At 44.2% G+C, this 22,000-nt stretch overlaps 1 protein-coding gene across 2 annotated transcripts in view; it reads right to left on the bottom strand.

Moving 5' to 3' along the window:
* The window catches only part of PBK (PDZ binding kinase), a 92,006-nt gene that overhangs the window by 10,979 nt on the left and 59,027 nt on the right, over nt 1-22,000 (bottom strand). For both annotated transcript variants that reach the window (XM_033935526.1, XM_033935527.1), the window contains exon 6: nt 12,361-12,490. In XM_033935526.1, coding sequence (XP_033791417.1) covers nt 12,361-12,490 — 130 coding nt within the window. The remainder of the gene's footprint in view (nt 1-12,360; nt 12,491-22,000) is intronic.

Genomic DNA, 22,000 nt, shown 5'->3' with positions numbered 1-22,000 from the left:
AAGATTGTCCGGTCCCATGGCTTTGTTTACTTGGAGTCTTGATAGCTCACAGTAGACGCTGCTGGGTGTAAACTCAAAGTTCTGAAATGGGTCTTCCGAGCTTTGCCTTGCCTGCAACTGTAGACCGGACCTCTACGCCTCACATGTAAAGACTGAGCAGAAGTATTCATTTAGTAGTTCTGCTTTATCGGCATCCGATTCTACATAATTCCCATCTGGTTTCCTAAGGCGTACTATCCCATCTGTGTTTCTTTTTCTGTCACCAATATACCTGAAAAAGGATTCATCCCCCTTCGTAAAGTTCTTTGCTAGATTCTCTTCTATTCGAAGTTTGGCCTCTCTGACTGCTGTTTTGACAGCTTTAGACCTGGCCAGATAGTCTTCTTTTGCCTCCCTTTTTCCTGATCATTTGCAGGAAATAAAAGCTTTTTTCTTTTCTTTAACGAGGTCTGAGATCTCCGCAGTGAACCACTGGGGTTTACTGTTTCTCTGTCGTTTGCTTATTGTTTTTATATAGCAGTTTGTTGCTTCGTGAAGGGTAGATTTCAAGGTTGACCACATAGCCTCTACATTATCAGTTTTTTAGCTTGGTTTTGCAGCGGCCGATGGACGAAATCTCCCATGCGCTTTAAGTCAGTGCCCCGAAAGTTGAGGACCTTTGTTGCTGTGTTTGATCTAGTGAAACCTTTCCTGAGGTTGAACCATACCATGTTGTGATCGCTGGAGGCTAGCATATCGCCTACCGAAACCTCTGAGACGCTTTCTCCGTTGTTGAGTACCAGGTCCAGTATCGCCTGATCCCTGGTGGGCTCCAGTACCATTTGTTTGTGTAAGATGGGTTCCAAGAATGCTGACACAATGTCAGAAGGCCAAGAGGCTCCAGTGCTGTCAGGAGAACTTGGTGGCATGATCGTTCTTCAATTTGACTAGTCTTGAGAATGAGAGGGAATGGAAGAAATGTGTAGAGGAACAGATTTGTCCATTCCAGAAGAAAAGCATCTGCCTCGAGGTGGTGAGGAGAGAATATCCTGGAGCAGAACTGAGGCAGTCTGAAGTTGTGGGGAGTTGAAAAGAGGTCTATCTGAGGTGTTCCCCACTGTGAGAAAATATGATGAAGAGATGAGGACTGGAAGAGTCCATTCGTGAGGTTGCAGGAGACGACTCAAGTTGTCCGCCAAGCAATTCTGAGCCCCTTGAATGTAGACAGCTTTGAGGAAGGTGTTGTGACGGATAGCACAGTCCCAAACCTCCAGAGCTTCTTGACAGAGGGAGGCAGATCCCGTCCCTCCCTGTTTGTTGGCATAATACGTGGCGACTTGGTTGTCCATGCGGACGAGGACTACTGTGTCATGAAGGAGATGTTGAAAAGCATGGAGAGCTTTGAGGATCGCTCTGAGTTCCAACTGATTGATATGACACTGACGATCCGTACTGGTCCAGAGGCCTTGAGTACGGAGACCATCGAGATGAGCGCCCCAAGCGTAGGTCGATGAGTCTGTCGTGAGGACCTTCTGATGAGGGGGCAGTTGAAAAAGCAAGCCTCTGGAAAGATTGGAAGAGAGTATCCACCAACGGAGAGACTTCTTCAAAGAAGGAGTGACTGTGATGTCTCGGGATTGAGATGCCAGGGTCCACTGAGGAATTCTGAGGTGAAGTCTGGCAAAAGGAGTCACGTGTACTGTGGAGGCCATGTGACCCAGAAGCACCATCATGTGTCTCGCTGAGATGGAAGAGCGGGAAGACACAGTGTGACAGAGTTAAAGAAGAGCTTTCAGGCGTTGTTGTGGAAGGAATGCTCTGAGTTGGACAGGGTCCAGAACAGCTCCAATGAATTGTAGAGTCTGTGAGGGCTGAAGTTGAGATTTGGGAAAGTTGATTTCGAATCCCAAACTTTGTAGGAACCAGGTAGTCCGTTGGGTCGCTACAATAACCCCTTGAGATGTGGAATCTTTGATGAGCTAGTCGTCCGAGGTAGGGAAATACCTGAAGACCATGATTCCGTAGAGCTGCTGCTACCACTTCTAGGCACTTGGTGAACACTCTGGGAGATGAGGCCAGGCCGAAGGGTAGAACTCTGTATTGGTAGTGCAGATTCCCCACTCGAAATCTGAGGTATTGACGGGAGGCCGGATGGATGGGAATATGAGTGTAGGCCTCCTTGAGATCCAGAGAGCATAACCATTCGTTCTGCTCGAGAAGGGGATAAAGGGATACCAGGGACAACATGCAAAACTTTGACTAGAAATTTGTTGAGTGCCCTGAGATCCAGAATGGGTCGCAGATCACCCGTCTTCTTCGGAACAAGGAAGTAACGGGAGTAAAAACCCCTGTTCTGCTGTTCCAAAGGAACTGTTCGATGGCATGGAGACAAAGCAGAGCTTGAGCTTCCTGAAGAAGGGCGGTCTGGGATGGATTGGAAGGATACTCTATTGGAGGAAGCTCCGGTGGAACCTGAGTGAAATGAAGAGAGTATCCTTCTCTGATGATGGTCAGGACCCAGAGGTCTGATGTAATTAAGGTCCATCTGTTGTAAAAATGATGGAGACGACCTCTTATAGGGGGAAAGGGAGACAGAGACAGAACGGTGGAGGTTATGCTCTGTTTTAAACAGTCAAAAAGGCTGAGAAGCCTTAGGTGCAGCAGAAGGTTGGGATTTCTGTTACTTCTGAGGTGGTTGATTTTTCAGAGGAGGGTGAGTTTAAGGAGCTGGCTTCGGAGCAAAACACCTTTGATAGATAATAGTCGGGCGTGCAGGCTTGGCAGGAGTCGGCTTCGGTTTAGGTCTGACAATTGAAGCAAATGACTTTTCATGGTCAGATAATTTTTTAGTGGCAGCCTCGATGGACTCGTCAAAGAGGTCACTGCCTTGACAAGGGATGTTAGCCAGGCGGTCTTGAAGATTAGGGTCCATGTCAATGGTACGAAGCCAGGCAAGACGACGCATAGCCACAGAGCAAGCAACCGCTCGGGCAGATAACTCAAAGGCATCGTGATGATTGCTGGAGATGGAGACGTAACTGAGAAAAAGAAGCAATGACTTCTTGAAATTCAAAATGCATACGATTATCCATACAAGTCATAAATTTTGGCAGTAGAGAAAGAAGAAATTCAAAATAAGCAATGAAATAAAAATTATAATTGAGGACTTTAGAGGACATCATAGCATTCTGGTAGATGCGACGTGCAAATTTGTCCATAGTTTTCCCCTCCCTGCCAGGGGGACTGTAGCATAGACCTTGGAAGGATGGGATCTTTTCAAGGAAGATTCAACTAGAAGGGATTGATAAGATAACTGTGAGTTGTCAAATCCCTTATGATGTACCGTTTTATACCTCAAGTCCAATTTTCCAGGTACTGCTGGTATAGAAAATGGAGTCTCCAGGCATCTAGTAAAAGTCTGGTCCAAAAGCTTGTGAAGTGGAAGTTTGAGACTTTCTGCCGGAGGCTGAGGGAGACGCATGACTTCAAGATATTCCTTAGAATATTTGGCGCCAGTATCCAAGTTAACATCCAAGTCTACAGCCATCTGTCGTAGAAAGATGAAAAAGACAACAGATCCGGTAATGCCCTGTCTCGAGAAGGACTCGAGGACGTCGAGGCAGCATGTGTCGAAGAAGCAGCTTCAGCATGGAAAAAAGTCCCATAGGAACCAGGTGACTTGGTCGAGGCAATCGAAGCCGGGATATCCTCGAGGTCCGGCATCGGAGATCTGGAACGAGGAGTTGGTGGTCTGGTCGAGATCGGAGTAGAACGAGGCTTCGAGGAAGATGGAATATCCTGCGAGAACGACGTCATGATGAAGGTCTCAAACGATGGTGAGAACTGTGTCTAGAACCAGACCTCGATGATCGAGGAGATTTTGCCTCGGAGACAGAAGCAGCCGATGCCAATGTATGAAAAGGACTAGAGGCTGTAGATCGAAGCTCCAGAGGCTTAGAGGAGGAACCTCGATGCACTCACAAAGACTCTGCTCCTTGCTGAGAGTGTGAGGAATCCTGTCAATGCACTAGCAAAGAATCTACTCCTTGCCTTTCATGCTTAGGTGGCAGACCAGACACTCGCAGAGACTCTGCTCCCTGCAAAGTGTTCGACTCCAACCGGGGCATCAGAGGCGGCTCGACGTCACAGGGAATTGCTGGATGCCCAGGCAGGATAATAGGAAGCAGTTTAGGACCTATAATGGTAAGGTACTGAAGAAACTGCTTCTCTAAAATGGTCTAGAAAAAAGCCGGCAAGATGGGATCCGCGTCTGAAACCGGTCCACCTGCCTTGGCCGGAGGTTCCTTCGAGGTAGTGTGAGTGTGCTTCGACTTAGGAGTCTTAGACACTTTAATCACCACCGGCGGAACCGACTGCTGAGCTATCTGACCTGAGGAAACAGGGGAAGATACAGCAGGTGACGTCAAAGCAAGAGCCACTGCAAACGAGGAAGGCTTGATGAGGCTCGAGGTAGAAGCCGGAGGCACAGAAGGAGGCTCGATGGAAGTCGAAGCCGGAGACGCCTTCGAAGTCGAGGGATCAGTCGAAGACTCCATCTCGAAGAGTTTGTCTAATTGAATGCAACGACGCTTAAAAGCACGAGGCTGAAGTGTTTGGCAAGGCAGGCACGACGTGGGATGATGTTTAGGCCCCAGACACTTGAGGCAGCGTCTATGAGGGTCCGTGAGAGAGATTGCGCGCTGACACTTGCTACACTTCTTAAAGCCTGTAGCAGGCCGGGACATAGGCCTAAAAACAGCCACTGCAAGGTCGAAGCTCGTGGGCTGCGGCCGAGTGACCCGTCCCGGAGAACGGACGGAAGACGAAAATTTTTTTTTTTTTTTTAAACTAGATGAAAACAAATAAAATAAAATAAAACAGCGATTCGTGAAGAAAGAACACCAACTGCGGTTGAAAGAAGGCAAAAGTGAACAAAGTTGAACGCAGAGAGTCAAAGACTGACTTCTCGGCTCCGCGGAAAACTAAGAACTGAGGAGACGCGCCCTGTGCACTGGGTGGGAAGGCACTCGCACATGCGCGATGCGGGCGACTCAAAACTTCTAGTTTCTTCAAGTCTGCTTGTGAGGCGTCTGCATCGGGGCTCCGTCGAATGACGTCAAACATACGTGAGAATACCTGCCTGCTTGTCCTGGGATAAACTACTTTATCCTAAAGCAAAAAAAAAAAAAAAAAGAAAATAGAATTTTTTTTTCTACCTTTGTCGTCTAGTTTCTGCTTTCCTCATCTTCTCATTCAATTCCTTTCATTCACTCTCTGTCTTCCATCTACGTCTTCCATTTGGCTCTGTTACTGTGCCTGATCCTTCACACACCCCCAACTGGTCTGGCACCATCTTCTTCCTTCTGCTCCCCCATACTCTGGCATCTCTGTCTTCCCCATTTCCCTTCAGCGTCTTCTCCCCACTCTGTCTTCCCCATAATATTTTAAAATCCCATTTACTCTTCTCTTATCCACTCACTGGCCTTTCTTTTGTTCCCTTTCCTCACCGCACAATCACAAAATAGGGACAGCAACTGAGGAGGTTTCAGCCTGAAATTTGGCTGCTGAAATAATTGGCGAGGAAAGGCATCTGAAGAGGCTTTTCAGCATCTGCAACACTAACGCTGCTTCACACGGATTACAAGTAGCCGAATCCTCACAATCTCTCTTCAAGATGTTCCGACAGTTTAGGTTTGTATGCTGGCAGCCTCCAGTCTATCTATACGATCCTGTCCATTAACTGGAGCAGCTGTGGTTATAAAAGTATCCCCCCTACCTACAGGAGAGGTGGACCCAGAACCAAAGGCACCTTTCACAAAGTTTGGCAGCTGAAGGGGACATGGGGATCCTTAATGGAACCGTTTTAAGAGTCAGTAACTTGTTCAAAGCTGTCAGAGCCTGCGAGCAGTAGCGTGCGTCTGTGGGCGGAAGCTTCTCCTCTGATGCAATCAGAAATTGCATCAGAGAAGCTTCCGCCCACAGACACATGCTACTGCTCGCAGGCTCCAATGGCTCTGAATAAGTTACTGAATCTTAAAACGTGTCGCGAAGGTAAGGGGGAGGGAGATAGATAGATTTGTGTAGGTACTCGGACCGCTGCTGTTCAATGTATTTATTAATGACCTGGAAACGGGGACGAAATGTGAAGTTATAAAATTTGAGGATGACACTAAACTCTGTAGAAGGGTTAGAACTACGGAAGAGTGTGAGGACCTACAAAGGGACCTAAACAAACTGGAGGAGTGGGCGAATAAATGGCAGATGAACTTCAATGTAGGGAAATACAAGGTCATGCATATAGGGAGAAAGAACCCTATGTTCAGCTACCAAATGGGGGGATTAGTATTAGAGGGAAGTAACCTTGAAAGAGATTTGGGTGTACTGGTGGACACAACAATGAAGTCAACGGCACAATGCGCAGCAGCCGCGAAGAAGGCAAACAGAATGTTGGGTATTATTAAGACGGGTATTACGACCAGAACAAAAGAAGTCACCCTGCCATTGTATCGGGCAATGGTGCGCCTGCACCTGGAGTACTGTGTTCAGTATTGGTCACCGTACCTTAAGAAGGATATGGCAATACTTGAGAGGGTCCAGAGGAGAGCGACACGAATGATTAAGGGCATGGAAAACCTTTCATACACTGAAAGATTGGAGAGACTGGGGCTCTTCTCCCTGGAAAAGCGGAGACTCAGAGGAGACATGATAAGAGACCTACAAGATCATGAAGGGCATAGAGAAAGTAGAGAGGGATAGATTCTTCAAACTTTCAACATATAAGAACAAGAGGGCATTCGGAAAAATTGGAAGGGGACAGATTCAAAACAAATGCTAGGAAGTTTTTCTTTACCCAGCGTGTGGTGGACACCTGGAATGCACTTCCAGAGGACGTAATAGGACAGAGTATGGTACTGGAGTTCAAGAAAGGATTGGACAATTTCCTGCTGGAAAAAGGGATAGAGGGGTATAGATAGGGGGCTACTGCGCAGGTCCAGGACCTGTTGGGCCGCCGCATGAGCGGACTGCTGGGCACGATGGACCTCGGGTCTGACCCAGTGGATGCATTGCTTATGTTCTTATGTAGAAAGGAAGGAAGGAGAGGGCCGCATGTGATTGGTTACCGCGTGCGTTCCCTCCCTTTACTGCATGGACAAGGCCATTCACTGTTCCACGGGGCAGTGGATGGCCTTGGCCTTGTCCCTGTACCCGCAGTGAGCACATTTTTCACCCCCCCCACAGTTTTGGCAGGTTACCCACAGCTAGCTGCGGGTAACAGCCACCGTGTCATTCTCTATTTTGCACAGATCATAGCACAGCTGAAGTAAAGACTGGGGAAACACAGATAAGCCCAGCAGCTGTTTCCAAACATTTTTCTTTTGTTACAAGTATGAACTGATGCTGAAATTTCTTTTGATTGGGAACATTCTGATACTGTGAACTGTATCTTGGTTTTTTAGTCTTTTGAATTGTTCTTTTTGGACTTTCTTTTTGAGGCTTTGAAAAGCCATATCTCTATTTGAACTGAGTTGTAATAAAGCATAATTCATATTTCAGTTACAGATGGTGTGTGGTGTCTTAATGGTTAAACACCAGTACTCAGTCTCCTAAAAATCTGTGCCACCTCTACAGGTGCATGCTAAAACCTGTCACATGCCACTCAGACCCTCTGCGGCCAGAGGATGGCTGTGACAAGATGCCTTTGATTACCTGGGTCCTTTCCACTGATTTTGGTTATCCATATTGGACTTCTTTTGCTTTGCTTGCCCTGGATCGGTGGCATGGAATGCTGCTACTATTTGGGTACTTGCGACTTGGATTGGCCTCCGTGAAGATGAGATACTGGTCTGAATTAGTAAGGTTGTTCTTATGTTCTTAAGGTCTACAAAATGCAGAGTGTAGTGGAACAGGTAGACCTGAATTGCATGTTTACTCTTTCCAAAAATACTTGGAAAAAGAGGGACATATACTAACTTTATAAAAATTTGGGGGCCATTGGCAAAATATTGTGGTGAATAGTCAATTCTTCTCTTTTCCTTTTCTTCTTTTTCATTTTTAGCACACTAAAGGGGGGAGGGAGTTGGGAATAATTTTACATAATATGTTATAATATGCTATATAATATGTGTATATTCCTGTTGAAAATATAATAAAGGATGGGTGGTTGGGGGGCGTTATTGCATCACTAGATTTTTATGTGGTAGATATTAATGTGCTATTGTGGAATAATTTGTATAATATATTCTTTTGTGCACTTGCTGTTCAATTTGAAAAAGAATAAAGAATTTAAAAAAAAAACAAAAATACTTGGACTAGAGGGTATGCAAAGAAACTACTAAGTAGTAAATTCAAAACTGGAGAAAATTTCTTTACCTCAGCGTATAATAAACTCTGGAATTTGTTGCCAGAGAATGTGGTAAATACAGCATAGCAGGGTTTAAAGAAAGGTTTGGACAATTTCCTAAAAGAAAAGTTCATAAGCTATTAAGATGGACAATGCCTCTTCTGGGTCAGACCAGAGGTCCATCATGCCCAGCAGTCCACTCATGCGGTGGCCCATCAGGTCCAGGACCTCCCTCTAAGCGGGCGGGTGTTGTGAGCAAACTTTTTTCACTGTGAGCTAAAAATATCGGGCGCCAGCAAGTTATGAGCCAAATAAATATGTTGCTTTCTACCACAGAACTTCCTTACGTTTGTATGGAATCTATCCCCTTTCAACTTTAGAGAGTGCCCTCTCGTTCTCCCTGCCTTAGCTACTAAGTCTATTCCCTTCAGTACCTTGAATGTTTCTATCATGTCCCCTCTCAATCTCCTCTGCTCAAGGGAGAAGAGGCCCAGTTTCTCTAATCTTTCGCTGTACGGCAACTCCTCCAGCCCCTTAACCATTTTAGTTGCTCTTCTCTGGATCCTTTCGAGTAGTACCGTGTCCTTCTTAAAGTACCAGTGCTGGACGCAGTACCATGGCCCGGTACAGCAGCATGATAACCTTCTCTGTCTCTTCAGTCCAGCATCTGCCCCTTCCATTCACTGTCTGTCTTTCCCTGCCATCTCTCCTCCTGCCCCCCCCCACCCCCCAATTTGGTCTAGCATCCATCATCTTCCTTCTGTTCCCCTCATGGTCTGGCATCTCTATCCTTCCCTCCCCCCTGTGGTTTTTAGCATATCTCTCTTCTCATTTCCTCCACTCAGATCTGATCATTCTCTGCTCTCTCTTCCCTTTTCTTCTCTGGTCTTCCTTCTCTATTTTCTGCCTCCATCTAAATTAAATTCTTTCTTACTATTTAGTCCCGTTTCCCTCTTTTCACTGTGTCTACACACAGCTTGTCACCCCTTTCCCTCACCCCTCCATTATCTTACTATTTTCTTCCCCCTTTATTTATCTCCTCCTTCCATCCAGTATGTGTTCTTTCCCCACTTCCATTCAGCATCTGCTCTCCCTTCTCAACTGACATCCATCTGCCTTCTGCTCTCTCTCCCTTCTTCTCACTTCCATCATCTGTCCCCTTCTCTCTCTCTCTCATCTCCTCCATTCCATCATCTGCCCCTTCTCTCTCTCTCTCTCCCCCCCCCCAACTTTCATCATCTGCCCCCCTTCCCCTCACCTTTGTGGGTCACTTTCTTTCCCCTGAGGGTGGCTCATGTCACAGGGGAAGCTTTGGCCGAGCAGAACCGCTTGATTGACAGTGGAACTTACTTGATTGATGTCGATGCTGGGGCCCGTTGCCGTTTGAAGGAAAAAAAAAAAGGTGGAAAAAAGGAACCTGTAAAGGCGAGAGGAAGGGAAACCTCCAGGACAGCTGCTTTTTGCCCTCCTTCAGCGGCCCAAGAGTTCAGACCAGCAGCGGCAGCTCTGTATGCTTTTAACTTCGGCACAGAGCTGCCCCTAATCAATAGTTTAGCGCGGTTTCATGAGGCAGCCTCGGGGCCTTTGATAGCCGGCCCGCTTCGATGATGCGATGTGGGCCGGCCTAGCAAAGGCCCCGAGGCTGCCTTATGAAACCGCGCTAAACTATTGATTAGGGGCAGCTCTGTGCCGAAGTTAAAAGCATACACAGCTGCCGCTGCTGGTCTGGAGGTGCGGAGACAAGGCAGGAGGCAAATGCGGTGGAAGGCAGGAGTCCCGGCGAAGGCAGGAGTCCCGGCACAGCGACTGCAACAGGAAGTTGCAAGTCAGCTGACGCCGGCCTTTCGTTGCGGCGGGGACAGAATCCTTCGCGGACCGGCAAGATTTTGTTTGCGGACCGGCGGTTGAAGAACTGTGCTCTACACTGTGTGCGCTGTGACGAGAAACTTGTGCGCTGCGAGGTAATATTTTGTGCGCCAGCGCACCCCAGCACAGCTTAGCGGGAACGCTGCCTGTAAAGTAATCCTCTATCTATACCTTTCTATCCCCTTTTCCTTCAGGAAATCATGTAATCCAGCGGTCTCAAACTGGTGGCCCGTGGGCCGCATGTGGCCCTCAAGGTGCTATTTTGCGGCCCGCAGTCAGGACGCGATGATCAACTGCTCCCTTGCTGCAGTTGATTGTTCTGGTCAAAGCTGCGGCCAGCGGCGGCTCCTTGCGCCATCCACACCAGCATTTCTCTTTCCCCGCCCCTTCCGTTCCCTTCCTTGTGGAGCAGCAGCGTGTCTGGCCAGCTCCCTTGCTTAGTCGATATTTCTGTTCAAAGCCACGGGTGGCGGCTCCTAGCGCTATCCACTTCTGCATCGGAAGCCTCTCTGACGTCACAACATCAGAGAGGCTTCTGACGCAGGCGCGGATCTTGCGAGAAGCCGCCACCCTCAGCTTTGAACGGAACGATCGACTGAGCAAGGGAGCCGGCCAGACATGCTGCTGCTCCACAAGGAAGGGAATGGAAGGGGAGGGGAAAGAGAAATGCTTCTGCTGCATAGGAAAGGGGGACCCTAGGGAAATGCTGCTGCTGCTGCACAAGGAAAGGGAGAGGGAGAGAAGGGGGAAGAGAAATGCCTGTGCTGGACAGGAAAGGGGGAAAGGGAAATGCTGCTGCTGCACAGGGAAAGGGAGGGGGAAGGAAAGGTGAAGAGAAATGCTTCTTCTGCACAGGAAAGGGGGGAAGGGAAATGCTGCTTCTGTTGCTGCTGCACCCAATTGGGAAAGAGAGGGAAGGAAGGAGAAGGAAGACAAGGGAGAGGAGAGGAACAAGAGATGCCAAGTTCATGGGAGGGAGGGAAGGAAAGGAGATACCAGACCATGGAGGGGGAGATGCCAGGGCATGGGGGAGGGAAGGAGACAGATAACAGACTAGGGGAAAGGAAGGAAGGAGGGAGGGAGAGAAAGGAAGGAAAGAGATGTCAGACCATGAAAATAGGATGGAAGAAGAGAGAGATAGAAAGGGAAGGTAAGACATGGAAATGTAGATTTTGAAAAGAAAGCAGAAAAATTGAATATTAAGTTAATGCCAAAGATGGATGCAAAGCAGAAAGTGAAGACAGAGAGAAAAACAGTCAAAGGCCAAGAAAGCCCTGGAAACATAGTTAAAAGCGCAGAAAAATAAAGTCACCAGCCAACAAAGGTAGGGAAAATGATTATATTTTCAATATAATGATTGAAATGTGTCAGTTTTAAGAAAGAAAAGATATTAAACTTTAAATGTGAGGGCTGCAGAAAAAATAGAGTACTTGGAGGGCCGCAGAAAAAATAGTTAATGTCTTATTAAAGAAATGACAATTTTGCATGAGGTAAAACTCTTTATAGTTTATATATCTTTCCTTTTAACTGTTAAAGGAAAGTTTTATAAACTATAAAGTTTTACCTCATGCAAAATTGTCATTTCTTTAATAAGAATTAACTATTTTTTCTGCGGCCCTCCAAGTACCTACAAATCCAAAATGTGGCCCCACAAAGGGTTTGAGTTTGAGACCACTGATCTAATCCCTTCTTGAACCCCCATTACCGTACTCTGTCCTATCACACCCTCTGGAAGCGCATTCCAGGTGTCCACCATCCTTTGGGTGAAGAAGAACTTCCTAGCATTGGTTCTAAATCTGTCCCCTCTTAACTTTTCCGAATGCCCTCTCGTTCTTGTAGTTTTCGAAAGTTTGACGAATATGTCCCTCTCCACTTTCTCTATGCCCTTCATGATCGTGTAAGTCTCTATCATGTCCCCTCTAAGCCTCTATGTAACTCTCTATCATGTCCCCTCTAAGCCTCCTTAGTAAATAACAAAAATTGTTGTTCATGACAACAGTTATATGAATGCACCTACTTTGCTTTTCTGAATTCACAATAAATTTTAAAAAAAAAAAAAAATCAGAGTGGTGGCTGCTTCAAGTTGTTCCTGGCTCTGTTTTAGCCATTCTGTGATGCCTAGCCTAACCACTACAGTTAGAGTCCAGGTATGTCTCAGATACTACTTTACTTACCTATCATGTTTTCATCCAATAACAAGGATACACCAACATCACAGATTTTAATGGTCTCAAAATCACCTTTAATGACAACATTAGTGGACTTAATATCACCATGGAGTAGTTTCTTTTCATTGTGCAGATACTAAAAGACAGATAAAATGACAGTTACCATGTATTTAAAACATATCTTTAAGGAAACTCAAGACTATTTCAGATCTTTTAAAAACCTGCCCATGCAAGGTTTTCTCCTTCTTTTTTGTAGTGAGATAAGAGATGCTGTGCATTGTTTCTCAATCTTTAACATATACTGCCTTGTGTGAGGAAACAATTTTCTTTAGAAGATGACCCATGTGTAGTTTTGTTGGTTCCCCACATGCTGAATAGATTTGTCCTATCAGTAAAAGTTCATTGTTGACAAGGATTAAAAACAGAACACACAACATCTGTGCCCATTAAAAAAAAGGCTTCCTGTCATTAACAGCTGAGTAGCAGGAAGCTGCTTTCTATCGACTCTGCACATGTGTCAAAGTCAGTTTTTCCAATAATTGATGGGGTGGGATTACAGCAGACCTCTATGAAACTAATTTGTATGAAAAGACATTGGAAAAATCATTGTTTTAAAAATCGGACAAAAAAAAAAAAAAATTGGCCCAAAACGACTCACATGCCTTTAACAACTTTTTTGTGCATCCGAGCCCGACTCTTAAAATATAAAAAGATTAGGTTCTTATCTCGATAACACAGGTCAACACATCATTTACATTAGAGCTAATGTTGGGTGGGTTTTGCAATATTTTTCATGCTGATTTCAAATCTGTGTTTAGTTTTTCACTAGCATGCCACATTTTTGTAATGAGGCTCATTATATATAATTATAAACGTTTAAATGGGCGATACACCATGCGCTTATAGGAGGGCTAACGACAGCTGTCTCTGTCTTTTTATGCTCTAGACCAGGGGTGCCCAAAAGGTTGATTGTGATCAACCAGTAGATCGCGAAGGCAACATGAGTCGATCGTGGAGCCCATCCCGGGCTCCGTGATAGACTTACATTGCCTTCCGTTCTACCTGTAAAGAGGACGCTGAAGCACTGGGCCTTCCGACCCTGTAAAGAGGACGCTGAAGTGCCGGGCCGACCAACGTTCCTCATTCGACGTTGGAGAGGAAGATCCGGATCAGCCAATCGCTGCCTGGCTGGCCCGGAACTTCCTCTCCGACGTTGGAATTGACGTCGGGTGGGGCGCTTCAGTGTCCTCTTTACGGCCTGTTCCCTGATTGCGGCGGCGGTGACTTGGGGAAGGCAGGGAGACAGACAGAAAGAAAGAAAGGCGGCATGGAGAGAAAGACAGGGAGACAGACAGAAAGGCGGCATGGAGAGAGAAAGACAGGGAGACAGACAGACAGACAGAAAGGCGGCATGGAGAGAGAAAGACAGGGAGACAGACAGAAAGAAAGAAAGGCGGCATGGAGAGAGAAAGACAGGGAGACAGACAGACAGACAGAAAGAAAGGCGGCATGGAGAGAGAAAGACAGGGAGACAGACAGACAGAAAGGCGGCATGGAGAGAGAAAGACAGGGAGACAGACAGACAGAAAGGCGGCATGGAGAGAGAAAGACAGGGAGACAGACAGACAGACAGAAAGGCGGCATGAAGAGAGAAAGACAGACAGACAGACAGACAGAAAGAAAGGCGGCATGGAGAGAGAAAGACAGGGAGACAGACAGACAGAAAGAAAGGCGGCATGGAGAGAGAAAGACAGGGAGACAGACAGAAAGAAAGAAAGAAAGGCGGCATGGAGAGAGAAAGACAGGGAGACAGACAGAAAGAAAGAAAGAAAGGCGCCATGGAGAGAGAAAGACAGGGAGACAGACAGAAAGAAAGAAAGAAAGGCGGCATGGAGAGAGAAAGACAGGGAGACAGACAGAAAGAAAGAAAGGTGGCATGGAGAGAGAAAGACAGGGAGACAGACAGAAAGAAAGAAAGGCGGCATGGAGAGAGAAAGACAGGGAGACAGACAGAAAGAAAGAAAGGCGGCATGGAGAGAGAGACAGAAATACAGAAATAAAGGGGGGCAGGGAGACAGAAAGAAAGACGGAGAGAGAAAAAGAAAGAAGGGGAGAAGGGCAGGAAGAGAGGAAGAAAAAGTTGGGGGAGGGAATGAGGTCTGGAGGAGAGGAAGCATACAGGAGGCTGAAAGAAGGGAAGAAATATTAGATGCACAGTCAGAAGAAGAAAGTGCAATCAGAGACTCATGAAATCACTAGATAAAAGGTAGAAAAATGATTTTATTGTCAATTTAGTGATCAAAATGTGTCCGTTTTGAGAATTTTTATCTGCTGTCTATATTTTGCACTATGGCCCCCTTTTACTAAACCACAATTGTGGTTTTTAGTGCAGGGAGCCTATGAGCATAGAGAGCAGCGCAGGGCATTCAGCGCAGTTTCCTGCGCTAAAAACCACTATCGCGGTTTAGTAAAAAGGGAGGGGGTATATTTCTCTATTTTTTTGTATAGTTGTTACTGAGGCGACATTGCATAAAGTCAGCTGCCTTAACCTCTTTGAAAACCCTCGGAATATAAATGATAATTAACATTTTCTCTGCGTACAGTATGCTTTGTATTTTTTAAAATTTTATTGTTGGTAGATCATTTTGACTTGGTCATTTTAAAAGTAGCTTGCAAGCCCAAATTGTATGGGCACCCCTGCTCTAGACATTATTTACGGTGATTAATATATGTCTTTATCATGCCAAGACATTGTACTAGTCATCCAGATAGTGTCTGTTACGTCTGTGGTTCATTCATGATGAAAGCACAATGTTGCCCAATTACCGTAGATCTGAAGAAGGTATGCAAATTATACTTTGGCTGTCCACTGGGTGACCAGGGTAAGTCTTGGCCTCCACATATCATCTATACCAGTTGTTCCAACAGACTTTGTGACTGGCTCAATCGAAAGGCACCGATGTCATTTGCAATCCCAATGATATAGAAACAAAAACATGACGGCAGATAAAGGCCAAATGGCCCATCCAGTCTGCCCATCCACAGTTCCCATTATCTCTTTCTCTCTCTGAGAGATCCCTCGTACCTATCCCAAGCCCTCTTGAATTCAGACACATTCTCTGTTTCCTCTTCCAGGAGAACGTTCCATGTATCTACCACCCTTTCTGTAAAAAAGTATTTCCTCAGATTACTCCGGAGCCTATCACCTCTTAACTTCATCCTAATCTCATTGCAGAGTTTCCTTTCAAATGAAAGACTTGACTCATGCACATTTATATTACGTAGGTATTTAAACATTTCTATAATATCTCCCCTCTCCCGCCTTTCCTCCAAAAGTATACAGATTGAGATATTTAAGTCTGTCCCCATATGCCTTATCACGAAGACCACACCATTTTAGTAGCCTTCCTCTAGACCGACTCCATCCTTTTTATATCTTTTTGAAGGTGCGGCCTCCAGAATTATACACAATATGGAGGGAACTGCAATACCATATTAAAAGACTGCTACTTTTGCCTTGTGAACACAAGTGGATTCTCAGCTAAAACTAAGCACAAAATTATATATCCTACTCTGGATTCTGTTATTAGGCCTGTTCCTCATGATGACTCACTGACTGTACCTCCACAAGATAGACTTGCTTCTCTGGAACATGATGAGGAATGTGATGATGATGATGCAGCAGCTGGTCACAATCCAAAATTATCTGATCCTGATTATGTGAATGATGAAGATTCTGAACCAGAGACCTTTACACAAGCTGAGCTCAATGATCTTATTCGTGATCTAAATCTTTCAAAAGAAAAAGTGAACTTCTTGCTTCAAGGATTAAGCAAAAGCACTTGCTTGCAAAAGATGCTAATATAACTCATTACAGAAAAAGAAATCATAACTTCTTAACATTCTTCACTGTAAATGGTTCATTGTGCTTTTGTCATGACATCAACGGGCTCTTCAACAGTTTGTCACAAGTACATTTGTCCAGACGAATGGCATCTCTTCATTGATTCTTCACAGAGAAGCTGAAGGCAGTGTTACTGCACAACGTAAATTCCAAATCAAGTATACCAATTGCCCATTCTGCTCATCTAAAGGAGACTTATGAGAATATGAAGAATTTACTGGAAGCAATCAGTTATAAAGCACACCAGTGGAACATCTGTAATGATCTGAAGGTCATTAGCATGCTAATGGGAATGTAAGGAGGATTCACTAAATACTGCTATTTCCTGTGCTTGTGTGATAGCAGATCTACCGCTGAACATTATGTCAAGCGTGCCTGGCAGCTGAGGGATACCTTTAACCCAGGGACAAGCAGTGTGAAATTTATGCCATTGGTGAATCCTGATAAAATATCTCTTCTACCTCTTCATATCAAGCTGGAGTTGATGATGAACCTGGTAAAAGCCATGGGTAAACAAGCTTACTAGGTTTTCAATATCTTGTTAAGAAATTTCCAAAAATCAACAATGCAAAACTGAAGGAAGGGATATTTATAGGCCCACAGATCAAGTCCGTTATGCAGGATGAAGATTTTAAGCAATCACTCTCAGCAGCTGAGCTTGAAGCTTGGGAGGCATTCAAGTGGTTAGTGGAAAACTTTCTGGGCAACTATAAGTCTCTTTCATACAAGGAAGGAGTTCAGACTCTCCTTGATTCATATCAGAAACTTGGCTGTCACATGTCATTAAAAACACACTTCTTGCACTCACATCGACTTTTTTCTGGAAAATCTTGGTATGGTGATTGACAAGCAAGGAGACATTTTCACCAGGACATTCAGTTAATGAAGCATCGCTACCAAGGTTTCTGGAATGAGAGTATGATGGCCGACTACTGCTGGATGATGTGTCATGACAAACCAGACAACTCACAAAAAGAAATCATACTCTAAGCATTTTTTTAAGACATATTGGTTGCTAAGTAGCACAGTCCAGTATAATTATGCTATGCTGTGTGCTTATTTGACTTTGGACCGAAGATACAACATTTTTTTAAACTGATGCTGCAATTCTTAAAACCCTATATGCTAAAATGCTATAAACTAATATGTCATAACTTTAAAAGTTTACGTGACTGAAAAAACAAACTAATAGATCTGAAATCAGTGTGAAAAACTGATTTAGAAAAACGTGCTGTGTTGTCAAGATGATTCTTAAAAAGTTTCTTATGTTGCCTTGTGTAATCTTTTCTCTTGTAGATGTTGTCTAGTGGTCCTAAGTTGTAGGGTTTTGCATATGAACCCGCAAGTTGCTTGCAGAAAACCGTCTATTTTCAACTCCACCTCCTTCCCAGGGAGCGGCACCTGCCCCCTCAGTTTGAAAAAAAGCAATCAAGCAGCACTGTAATGAAAGACATAACTGGAAAGAGAGAAATGGGAAGGAATCCCCAACAGTACAATTCTGTTCTGCTCTGTCACAAACAATACCAGTAAACATTATACAGTAGACTCTTTGTTAACTGGAGCTCAAGCAACCAGCAAAAAAAAAAAAAAATACTTTATGCTTTAAATAAAAATTTAAGTGTAAACTTGGCACGTCACACCTGAGTATGCCCACGCTTTGCCTATCACGTCTGGTAGTTTCTCTGGAACAGTTTATGGTATACACTATTACATTACATTACATTAGTGATTTTTATTCCGCTTGTACCTTGCGGTTCAAAGCGGATTACATAAGAAGAGAACTGGACATTTCCAGGAGGGTACATGACATTGGAGAATACAGATTGAGGGTATAGACTTACTAACAGAATGAGTGTATAGACATAATAACATTGGAAGATAAATCAGGTTACATTACATTACATAACAAATTGTCTGTTTCCATACGTTGGTAGGTAATCGGTTTCGGTAGGATGATTTAGTTCCAGGTAGCTTTGTTGGCTTTTTTTTTCTTTTCATTTTTTTATTGGTCGATTGAGGGTATGGTGCCAGGGAGTGCGCAGAACCTGGTCGGTGTAAGTGGAAGAGGAGAGGGAGATTAGGAAGATTGTAATGGTATTGAACAGTAGTGTTTTGATTTCTAGGGGAAGAGGAGAGGGAGATTAGGTAGATTTTTGAATAGCAGCGTTTTGATTTCTTTATGGAATGCTTTGAAGTCAGATGTTGAGGTTAACAATCTGGTGATGGAGGGTTCGAGTTTTGCTGCATGCGTTGCTATGAGGTTATCATAAAGCTTTTTACGATAAGTGCCATTGAGTGGTGGGTATGAGAATGGTGTCAGTGTTCTTCTTGTTCTGGGTGGAAGGTTACGGTTTAGGCGATCGTTTAGATAGGCAGGTGCAGTACCGTTGATTACTTTGAAGATTAGACAATATAGTTTGAATTGAATTCTGGCTCGAATCGGTAGCCAATGTGAGTCTAGGTAGGCATTGGTGATGTGGTCAAATTTTCCGAGGGAGTAGATTATTCTGAGAGCTGTGTTCTTTTTTTTTATTTATTTATAATTTTACAAATTGTTAAACAACAATGTAATAGAAATAAACATAACATAAATTATAAATCAAAGATTCCACAAATTTAACTAAGTTCATAGTCCACAAACTAGGGAGAGAGAATCCTACACCTCCAAGGGAAGTTGGTTTTTCAAGAAATATTCATTCAAATTAAATTAGGAGATCAAACAGTTGGATTAAATTAAATTATCATCCTGGTTAATAGAAAAGGCATGGAGGGGATTGGAGCTTAACCAGCTGCCTTACCCTCAAGAAAAAATTTCAACTGATCAGGTTCATAAAATATATATCTATTATTCTGATAGGTAATACAGCATTTACAGGGAAAACGTAACTGAAAAGTTGCTCCTATACTCAAAATTGGCTGACGATAAATTAAAAATTTATTTCGTCTATCTTGAGTCCATTTTGATACATCAGGAAAAATTGAGACTTTTGAACCATGAAATTCTGAATTGTCAGTTTTATAGAATAGACGAAGAACTGCTTCCTTATCTTGTTGAAAAACAAAGGTTACCAATAAAGTTGCTCTTCCCATAATTTCTTGTTGTTGAGATGTTTCCAGGATAGCTGTGAGATCTAAATCTCCTGCTATGGTTCCTTTTCCTTTATCCTCTTTAGGAATATTTAAATAATAAAGTTTATGTACCGGTGGTAAATTATTTTCAGGAAATTTTAGTACTAGTCTCAAGAAGGAATGATACAGATCTCTTGCTGGTTGGAATTTGGAAATAGGAAAATTTAAAAATCTAAGGTTCAAACTCCTGTTAGCATTTTCCAGATTTTCCAATTTTCTAAGAAGTAGATTTTTATCCTTCAGTTGTAAATTAATTGAAGCTTTCGCTTCAGTCATAGATTTTTCCAATTTGTCTATTCTATCGGATTGCTTTAGAAGTTTCTCATCAAAAGTCTTAAACTGTATGTTGGTACTCTGGGCTGAAGTGACGAATTGAGAGCATACCTTATACAGTAATTCCAAGCCACTCCAAATAGCCTCCATGTCTATAACATCAGGTCTTATCAAAGGAGGAAGCAAAGTTGTACCGGGAATCACTCCACTGGATTCCACCTTCTGCTTCTCTGTAGCATTACAGGTTTCTGTTCTACCAATCTCCACTGTCGGCTGCACGGGAGCCGACAAGCTGTGCAACTCATCCAGGGTCAGAGGGAAAATCGGCAGCACCACCGGAGGAATCAACTCTGGAGCTTCCTGTGCTGCAAACATCGCTCCCAACACCGTCCCGGGACGAGGAGGAACTCCAGGTCCCATCGGGCTGAGCGAAGTCTCGCCCTCCAAAATCGAGGTCTGCCCCCCCTCGATCAGCGGACACGCCCGCTCCAACTGGGACGGCAAAGCTGGTAATCGCCGTCTGCGTCGACGGTGAAGAGGCAGAGAAAGTAGGAAGAACACCCCTCTGTCTTCCCCTGTGCTTCGGCATTGTAAAGACAGAAAAAAGAAGGCAAGTAAGTAAATATTTTGCCGGTTGTGCAGGAGCCTCTCGCCGACACGACTTACTCCGTCGCCATCTTGGATCTCTCTCTGAGAGCTGTGTTCTGAACGGTCTGTAGTTTTTTGATCATGTTTGTAGGGCATGGTAGATATAGGATATTGCAGTAGTCCACAAGACCTAGTACCAGGGATTGTACAATGATCCTGTAGTGTTCTTTGTCAAAGAATTTCCTTATTTTTCTTAAGTTGCGCATTGTGAAGAATGCTTTTTGGATAGTTTTGTTGATTTGAGTCTGCATAGTGCAGCATCTGTCTATCAGCACTCCCAGGATTTTGAGGGAGGTTTGGATTGGGTATTTGATTGCTTTAATTTCCAGGTCTGTTATGGATGGGTTTTTGTCCATTTCAAGCATTAAGAATTTGGTTTTGTCCGAGTTTAGTTTTAATTTGTGGTTTGTCATCCATTTTTCTACTTCATCCAGTATTGTTTCCAGGTGTCCTGTTGGGGTGTGGTCTTAGGTTTCGAAGGGGAGGAGAATAGTTATGTCGTCTGCGTAGCTGAATGATGTTACATTTAGGTTGTCTAGAGTGGTACCAAGGGAGGAGATGTAGTGATTGAATAGAATGGGTGAAAGTGGAGATCCCTGCAGGACTCCGCATGGATTTGACCATGGGTTAGATTTCGTATCATTTATCTTAACTCTGTACGTTCTTGTTTTAAGGAATCCTTGGAACCAGCTGTAAACCACCCCTGAGATCCCTATTGCATCAAGTATCTGGAGTAGTATGGTATGATCAACTAGATCGAAGGTGGCGGAAAGATCTAGTTGGATAATTAGGATCCTGTGTCCTTTACTGAGATATTGTCGGGCTATGTCCAGTAGTGTTGCTAGCAGTGTTTCCGTGCTGTGGTAAGATCTAAATCCTGATTGAGATGAGTGAAGTATATTGTGGTCAGCTAGGTAGTTGGTGAGGTATTGAGCCACAAGTCCTTCAATCAGCTTGACATATAATGGGATCGAAGCGATAGGTCTATAGTTGGTAGGTGTGTCTATAGGACCTTTTTGGTCTTTCAGTAGGGGTGTGATTATAATCTCTCCAAGATCTTGTGGGAATTGGCCTTCTATGAGAGTGCTTTGTATCCATTGCGTGAGGCTGGTTTTGAATTTAGGGGAGGCATTTGTGAGTAGATACGATGGGCAGTAGTTCAAGTCGCATGAGGTGTGGCTGTATTTTTTGTATAGTCGGTTCAAATCAGGCCATTGTAGATTTGGGAAGGTGGTCCATGTTCTGTCTGCAGTTATGGCTTCTTCCATTGTGGGGGTTGTTATTAATTCATCGAGTGTGGTAGTTGAGTTGTTGAAGGTAGTTCTGATTTTGATGATCTTGTGTTTGAAATGGTCTGCTAGTTGGGAAGCTGTTGGTGTTTTATTGCCTTGAGTGGCAAGGAATGGGTTTGTGTCCGTAAATTTTTTTACTAAGTTGAAGAGTGTTTTTGTGTCAGAGGTATTTGTGCCAATTAGTTTAGTGTAGTATGTTTTGCGCTTTTCCTTAAGTTTTATGTTATATAGTTTGATTTGGGTTCTCCAAGCGGATTTGGTTTGATCATTTCTCTTTTTTCTCCAAGATATTTCAAGTTGTCTGCAATGCCTTTTTAGTAGGAGGAGTTCGGAGTCGAACCACTTGTCTGAGGGTCTGCAGGTTTTGTGTTTGGTTTTTTCTGGGGCTAGCTCGTTCAAG

Source organism: Geotrypetes seraphini, chromosome 3 (genome assembly GCF_902459505.1).
Source record: "Geotrypetes seraphini chromosome 3, aGeoSer1.1, whole genome shotgun sequence".
NCBI lineage: Eukaryota > Metazoa > Chordata > Amphibia > Gymnophiona > Dermophiidae > Geotrypetes > Geotrypetes seraphini.
This window is presented reverse-complemented; position numbering and strand designations above follow the sequence as displayed.